This window comes from Pangasianodon hypophthalmus, chromosome 6 (genome assembly GCF_027358585.1).
Source record: "Pangasianodon hypophthalmus isolate fPanHyp1 chromosome 6, fPanHyp1.pri, whole genome shotgun sequence".
NCBI lineage: Eukaryota > Metazoa > Chordata > Actinopteri > Siluriformes > Pangasiidae > Pangasianodon > Pangasianodon hypophthalmus.
Genome location: NC_069715.1, coordinates 552,105 through 560,910, shown reverse-complemented (window position 1 = coordinate 560,910; position 8,806 = coordinate 552,105). Strand labels below are relative to the sequence as shown.

At 41.1% G+C, this 8,806-nt stretch overlaps 1 protein-coding gene across 1 annotated transcript in view; it reads left to right on the top strand.

Moving 5' to 3' along the window:
- Window positions 1-1,497, top strand: part of fgf7 (fibroblast growth factor 7) — a 9,996-nt gene extending 8,499 nt beyond the window's left edge. The window contains exon 4 of the mRNA XM_026913487.3: window positions 1,102-1,497. Within this exon, the coding sequence (XP_026769288.1) occupies window positions 1,102-1,317 (216 nt within the window). The 3' untranslated portion in view covers window positions 1,318-1,497. The remainder of the gene's footprint in view (window positions 1-1,101) is intronic.
- The last annotated feature ends 7,309 nt before the right edge of the window (window positions 1,498-8,806 follow it).

Here is an 8,806-nt window from a genome sequence, read left to right as displayed (position 1 = left end):
ACAGCGAGTGTAAAATATTGTGAGAGAAGTGAAAAGGCAGGAGCCATAAGATCAGTGCTGTAGTGTTTGTGCCCTGAGAGCATCCAGTCCTGCTTTTAAAGAAACATTTCAGGAGAACGTTATCCGTGTGTTTGTGTCATCACGTCTGGACCACTGCAGCTCCTACTGTACTCCAGCTAGTCCAGACCTCAGCAGCTCGAGTCCTTATGAAGGCCACACTCAGGGAGAACATCACTCCCATCCTCACCTCTCTTCTGCTCAGCTTCCAGGCAGAACACGGAGAACGGAGAAGCTCTTACACCTTCAGACCTGTGCAACAGTCTTAGCCACGCTGTGCTTTTCTTTAGCACAAATTTTATTATAGAAGTTTATTTTATGATTTCCGCATTACTGAATGAAAACATTTTATATTTCCAAACTATGTTTACAACAAAAAATGCAGTGTTACATAAAAATGTGTGTGTGTGTGTGTGTGTGTGTCAGTAAAGAAAGCAACATATTACACAACAGACACTTTTCAGACAATAAAACATAATGAAGGCTGCTGGGTTTTACTGCAAAAAAGAGAAAAATAAAGAAAACAGAAACAAGTGCGACAGTCAAAGACTCCAGAAGACCAGCTGCAGATTCTCCAGCACGCTCAGAAGAACGTCCAGCTCCTTTCCTCATAAAACTGCACAAAGTGTACCTGAGACTAATCATTTATTTATAAAAAGCTAAGGGATCGTCACACAAAACACTGACTTTCTTTAGTTTATTACTGTTCACTGCTCTTTATAGTGTTTTTATGTAGAAATGTTTAATTTATTTCTGAAGGCGTTTTTTCGAGGCATCTCACTGCATGTGCTCTGTTTCTGAACTGGAATAACGTGAGCTCTGGCTATCTCAGGAACAACGGTAACTCAGCAGAGCACATTCTGTTTTATTCTCTTCTTTATTCTGAGAGAAATGAACAGCTGGAGCACTGGGAGTGTGTGTGTGATCCTCACTGAGCTGAACAGAAGACAGGAACTGGACACAGCAATCATGAGCAGTGTCACGTAGAGTAGAGTCATGCGTTTATGGAGTTTATAATTAAATTTCCTGTTTTCTTTCGGACAGAAGGAGTACGGCGACAGCTGCAACTTCAAGGAGGTGTTTTTAGAAAACTTCTACACGGCCTACATGTCGGAGAAATGGAGTAAAAACGGGAAGGACATGTTCATCTCTCTGTCGCAGAAGGGCCGGCCGCTGAGGGGCAAAAAGACTCGCAAAGAGAGCATCGCCTCACACTTCATCCCTCGCACGTGCAAGGAGGACGACAGGACGCCGACCTGACCCCACACACACACACACACACACACACACACACAGAGTAAAACTATCTATTTAAAATCTCTGATGTGTTACGTGTGCGCTCTTCCTTTCAGACGTCAGAAATGGAAAATGTTCTTCCATTTAAACATGGACTGATTCCTAAACACGTGATAAATCTCTTAATAAACATGATGAAATGTGTGTGAGTGTGTGTGTGTGTGAGTGTGAGTGAGTGTGTGAACTCAAAACAAACTCTACTGTATTCTGATAAACGTGTAACTTTTTAACATAAGTTATCCTTTATTATTGTTAATAATAATAATAATGACTTCAGAACTTCGGCCTCTGTCCCAAACGCCTGCTTAGGTGTTCTCATTAGAAGACACTCGGGTTTGGGACGCAGCCGAGTGCCAGTTATATAACACTGTTACTCAAAGCCGCAGCCGTAAATATTATCGCCATTGGATCAGGAGAGTAAACAGTGAAGTCTCGCTGCATCACAGCTTCATCACAGGTTGTGTTTAGTGAAATGACGAGCTGCGGGACGGTTTTATTGTTTATTACGGTTTACTGATGTGTTTGATTAAAACGCACCGGAACACGTCCACGTTAACAGCGTTCACTTTACTGTCGTGTGTTTTATTTCAGTCAGCAGTGTGTTCTGTGTCTCAGCGTACGTTAAAGCTCCTGTGTGTGTTTAGAGATCGTTATTTATGGTGTTTTTTTGTATTCTGAATAAAAAGCCAGCGAGGTGATAAATGGACGGACGGATGGACAATCAGTGGAGGCTCAGATTTATAAACTAACAGATGGATATTTGGGTGAATAGACACATGGATGGACTGATTGACAGATGAATTAATGTGGAGAGATAACTCTTTAGCCTTTCTCTGCTGATCCTGAAGCAGACCTGCCAATCTTTACGCATTTTAGCATCAGAGTACGCTGCTACGAGATATCACTCAAAAAACACCAAAATAGTCTTTTTCCCTCTCAATAAAAACAACAGACGAGCCAATCAACGTGAATCTGGAATGATTGACAGCGTTTTGGACAGCTCCACCTCCGCTCGGAAGCCCCGCCCCCTTCCTCCTTTACCTTCGCTCATTAGTAATATTTGGTCTCGACTCGGTTGTCCCGCTTGGAAGTGCGCTGATGTGGCGTCCTCGCTTTCTGTCACGGTCAGTGGAGGATGTTTTGAGTTCATGAATGTGAAATAAAATCTATGAGTGTGTGTGTGTTCCACTGAGCTAACGTTACACACTGTAGACAGCTAACATCAGTTATACAGATTTATTACTCATGACTAATAAAAAAAGGCTATAATAATAAAAATTAGACAGAATAAAATTAAACAGACTGACGGCGAAGTCTAATGAAGTCTATCTAAGTGTTAATAACGATTAGAAAGTGAAAGTTGTCAAGTCCGTCGCCATAGAAACTGCAGTGTGTGTGTGTGTGTGTGTGTGTGTGTGTGTGTGTCTGTGTGTATATATGGAGTTTTATGTTAATCACAAGGCACTCGGGGGGGAAAAGCTGCCACTTGTCTGTTTTAGTTAACATGTAGACACTAGAAAAGTGTACACGCACATTTTTTTATTAGTTTCTTTACGTAACATTGTTTTCCTAGAATAGAAAGAAATAAAGTGAGCGTGTAAACTTTCGCCAGTGTCCAGCGGGACTGCGCATTGTTCCTGTTCACAGCTTGGCAGGTCTGCTGAAGCTTAAACCACTAGACTGAACCCCAGCGTGAGGACTGCGTGAGACGAGATGAACTGTGGATTCGTTTCTGCTGCTATGTGCCAAGTTCATAAACTCAGTATGAGAAACGATGTTTTTATATTTTTAGAAAGCCAAATAAATCTCTCGGACCACATGTTTCTCCAATCATTTCACATTGTATTTCCACTCAACTCACATCAATCATTCTTATTTATTTCCACTGCAGCGCTGCTGAGCTCCGATTGGTCAGGTGTTGATTAATTGTGTATAACAGAAGCTCATTCGCAGGGACGTGTTCAGTAGACGCTCCACATTAAAAAAACTGTGTGTAATCATTGATATTTTGTAAGGAGATGTTTATGTAACATGTATGGAAGGAGTCTCCAGTGTCAGCGCTGTGACTTTAAGATTTCTGACGTCTTCAGGACAGAGGAGTTTACGCTTCTCTGCGGTTTCTCAGTAACATGCGGAACAAGCTGCGGTTTTTATTTGACTTATTAACTTTAAGAGAGAGAATAAAGAGGCTGATGACGAGTGTTTATAGCTGCTATAACGTAAGCGACAACAGGAACTCACTTGTTTCTCTGAACATTAAATGTAACTATAAACGGATAAAAAGTATGATGTGTCATTCTTTAATAAATAAAATTGTTATTGTTGGTAAATTGCTGTGGTGTAAGAGGAATAAAGCACTTGTGGTAACAGTAACTCCACTTCATCACCAAACACACACACACACACACACACACAGAGTGTTTCTTACTGACATCGTACACAGACGTTGTTTAAAATATTTCTCAGGTATAGGTTTTTATTTCTCATGCACTACAGAGAGAGTATAAAGTCATTGTCATGTGTGTGTGTGTGTGTGTGTATCAGGAACTCTGGTTCTCTCCAGTTCTCCTCACACAGCTAAAGCACATTGATTTGTCTCAGAAGATTTGATTAGTGTGAGATGCGAGCGCTCGGCCGGGTTCGACCCCGCAGCCTCCAGCGTGTTTACACACGGAGCATGTTCCAGATTATCCACTAAGCTAACTTTGCGTGACTTGGCAGGAGTGCTCACCTTGCTCAGGCTGTGTTTGGGTCACGACGCTTTCCCTTTTCGTCTCACTGAACTCTCAGAGCCAGATGTGAACACACACACACACACACACACACACACCTCCATGAATCACAGCACACTGGGGATCAGGCCTGTGTGGGAACAGATTAATGAATCAAACTGTTTCTGTCCAGGATTAGGACAGTGATTAGAATCTCTCGGCTTTGGGTTACGCTACACACACGGCGCGAGTGAAATCAAATCCAGAACACAATCTGATGTCCCTGGACAGGAAATTAGATTATTGTAGAGTTTTATCTCTGTCTGAGCCTTGGGCTGCGTGGGACACTCGCATCACCTTTAATAACGAGCCGATTCCCTCCGTGTAACTCTTCTCATTTCACTGGCAGCTCAACGACATGCCTTTACCCTGTTAACAGCTTTAACTACACGGGGAGTGCAGAGCCGAGCACTGGGACCAAAGTGTCACGTGTAAAGCACTATTTCTCTTTATTCTCCAGTATTTATCATCACTGAACAAAACCATAATGGTACAGAGCAGTGTGGCACTTTACTGTACAGCAAACACGGCCTTCTGTATAAGACAAAACAATCGAATATTAATAATCATTAATATAGTTTAAAACTGGTGTAAAAACTAAAACATAAAACATAACAAGTAAAAAAAGTCCATCAGCTCCATGTGAATTTAAACTCCAAATGATTGCTCATTATTTTCTTCTAAATATCTAGAACCTCTTATTAGTTTAACATTTAGCTTCATTTGCTATACTCTTAGAACAAAATGGTTCTTCAAGGGTTCTTTAAGGGTTCTTTAATGGCTCTTTAAGGGTTCTTTAAGGGTTCTTTAATGGTTCTTTAATGGCTCTTTAATGGCTCTTTAATGGTTCTTTAAGGGTTCTTTAAGGGTTCTTTAATGGTTCTTTAATGGCTCTTTAATGGTTCTTTAAGGGTTCTTTAATGGCTCTTTAATGGCTCTTTAAGGGTTCTTTAATGGCTCTTTAATGGTTCTTTAAGGGTTCTTTAAGGGTTCTTTAAGGGTTCTTTAATGGCTCTTTAAGGGTTCTTTAAGGGTTCTTTAAGGGCTCTTTAATGGCTCTTTAAGGGCTCTTTAAGGGCTCTTTAATGGTTCTTTAAGGGTTCTTTAAGGGTTCTTTAATGGCTCTTTAAGGGTTCTTTAAGGGTTCTTTAATGGCTCTTTAAGGGTTCTTTAAGGGTTCTTTAAGGGTTCTTTAATGGCTCTTTAAGGGTTCTTTAATGGCTCTTTAAGGGTTCTTTAAGGGTTCTTTAAGGGTTCTTTAATGGCTCTTTAAGGGTTCTTTAAGGGTTCTTCAAGGGTTCTTTAATGGCTCTTTAAGGGTTCTTTAATGGCTCTTTAAGGGTTCTTTAAGGGTTCTTTAAGGGTTCTTTAATGGCTCTTTAAGGGTTCTTTAAGGGTTCTTCAAGGGTTCTTTAATGGCTCTTTAAGGGTTCTGAGAGGCTACATAAGAAAATGTGACACTCAGATATGATTTTAATAATTTCACAGAGAATGAAATACTAAGAAGGTGATTTAGTTAATAATAATCAGTAAGGAATAAAACACTGTGTGTGTTGTGCGATTATCAGAAATGAATCAACACCAGGGTGTGTGATGAAGTGGAGTAACTGTTGTTTTACCAAACATTTTTTTTCTCTATTAAAAAATAACACACTATACTTTTTATCCATTTATAGTTTCATTTAATGTTCAGTGAAACAAGTGAGTTCCTGTTGTCACTTACGTTATAGCAGCTATAAACACTCGTTCCCTCACCAGCCTCTTTATTCTCTCTCTTCATCATGTTCCTGAGAAAATGCGTAAACTCCTCTGTCCTGAAGACGTCGGAAAACTTACAGTTCCAGCTTTACCTCTGACTGTTACAAAGCGCTGACACTGGAGACTCCTTCCATACACGTTACATAAACAGAAAACTTCACCACATGGACAACCTTTTTATTCCGTTTATTATCAGTGGAGCGTCTGCTAAACACATCCCTGAGAATGAGCTGTTACTATGGAAACGATAACATATAAACCTGCCCTACTGTCAGAGCTGCTGTTATAGAAAATTAATCAACAATTTCTGACCAATCAGAGCGCAGAACTCAGCAGCGCTGTGGGATAAATATACATTTATTTTCATTTGTCTAAATAAATTAGCTACAATAATAATGTGGAATATTTACTGTTTAAAGTGTGTGACAATCAGCTGGGTAAATGATCACACCGGGGTGTGTGTGCGTGTGTGTGTGTGTGTGTGTGTGTGTGTGTAGACGAACACAAACACAATCAGTGCACTCAGACTGTGGGGCTCCAGCAGTGAGGCTCCTGTTTCACTGTGCGCTGCAGGAATCTCAAACAAATATTTAACCTCCAACACGGAACCACAAACACGCTGGAGACACGCCGAGTGGGTACGGGTTCCGCACGCCACCACTGTGTGTGTGTGTGTGTGTGTGTGTGTTTACTCCCTGCTCACACACACTCTCACAATACAAATCAAATTCCTGCAACCTGAAAGCAGATCCGTGAGAAAATGCGATTAAAAGTGAAAATAAGGTCACAGAAAATAAAATTAGAGTTAGTGAACTTCATCCAGCACATTCCGTTATTATACATTTGATTTTTTATATAAAATGTGCAACACGAGACGCTAAATCGAGGTGATGAAATCGTAATGTGTGTGTGTGTGTGTGAGATGTAGGAGATTTTATCACACTTTTATTTCACTCTGTTGATTTGTTGAATTAAGGAAATAAAGTCAGTGTTGGTGTTAATTCGATGCTCTGAAACCGGCTCACGGTGTGAAGGATAATCTGACCGAGCGCTCGTCTGCTACGCTTCCAGAGAAACTTTAACTCCAGTCATCACTTTGTCCATAAAATATTCCTTCCTCCAGATAAACCATGTGTCTGTTTAAGGCGCGTCTCCTCCCATGTCCTCCTTTTCCATCCTCCATGAAAATTTTTGTGGACTTTTTGTGGGCATTTTGCGTGTTTCCGTGTGCTTCCATTGCGTGTTTAGGCTTGCACGCTAGTTTCCTACATAACACCCTCCCACACCCACACACACACACACACACACACACCCACACACACACCAAGGTTTTCAGCTCAGAATGCGTCTGAAAAGGGGCACAAGCAGCCGACTCCATCTGGCCCTGAGTGTTTATCCGTCCTGACTGTAATCCCTGCTGTGTATCCAGTGTGAGCTGTGTGTTAATGGATTTAGAGATTAAAGATTGTACATTAAAGAGGAAGTCGGGACTCTGATGGTGTTTCTGTTGAATATCTTTTCCCGATGCTCGTGACGGAGGTGTGTGTGTTTAATAATATATTTAAATATAGAAGGAGATGGCTTGGTATTGTTGTGAGTAAACTCTGAGTGAATGTGTGTGAGCAAGGCTTATTTACAGTATGTGTGTGTGTGTGTGTGTTAATTAAGTCCAGGTGTCAGTAATCAGGTTATCTTGCCTGTGAGAGCGAGTGTGTGTGATGGTGAATGTAGTCTCGGCCATGCCGTGGAGGATTCTGGGAAACAGAATCCATGAGTGAAGGAATAAAGCTGATACTGTGATGTTATTATGATGTCATTCAGCGCTGAAGAGCCAGCGGTCCGTCAGGAAAAGCGTCAGCGTCACTGCGTCAGGAGTGTGTGATTGTTACACATCACAACCCACCGTTATCAGTTATTATCTTTATTAGCTGGTTAACTGGTCAGTTAAATTAAACAGGTTTAATCCAAATCTCAATAACGTCAACATGATAATAATGTCAACTTGAATCTAATGACAATTTTAATAAAAATGTGTTCTGTAGATTCTTCAGGAATAACGGGTTCAAATAAATAGGCAGAAATATTTCTCATACACACTTATACAATGAGTCTAATGTCTGAAGTCTGTAATATAAATCGATGGAATCAGTTTTACAGTAAAACCTGGCAGGAGAACTGCTGTAGAGTTGATGAGAGAATCCCTGTTGGATAACACACTGAAAAATAGTGGATGTGTTTGTGGTCAGTGTCATGCCTCAGCCATGGACTCCGATTCCCAGAATCCACCACAGCAGCATCACAACATGGCTGATCCCGAGTCCATTACATTCACATTTACAGTATTTAGCAGAGGCCTTTATCCAGAGACTCTTACATTTATCTCATTTATACACCTGAGCAGCTGAGGGTTAAGGGCCTTGCTCAAGGGCCCAGCAGTGGCAGCTTAGTGATGCTGGGATTCGAACTCATGACCTTCACACACACACACACACACACACACACACACACACACACACACACACACACACACACACACTGAGTTTACCTCATGATGACACCAGACTTTGTATTTTGTGTATGCTCTCTGGTATTTATCCTGTTCTGCTTTTTCTGGTTTTTGATCATGACCTAAGCTTGTTTCTGGTTATTGATTCAGATTTATTCACCGGTTGCAATACAGCGTACCTGCATGTCCGACACTTTCTAGCCTTTTGTCAGACTTACAATAATACATGCAGAAGTATTAATCTCAGTGAGCATCACGTCGCTAGGTACACTCCACACAACTCAACACGCTGATCACATGACACGTGTGTTCATTACAGCACCGTGAAACACGTCAGATGTTCCTCTAATAAACCTGCGTCCTGTGTGAGAGTCAGTACTGCTCCTGCTCAGTGCGTATCCTGAAGCCAGCTTTCAGA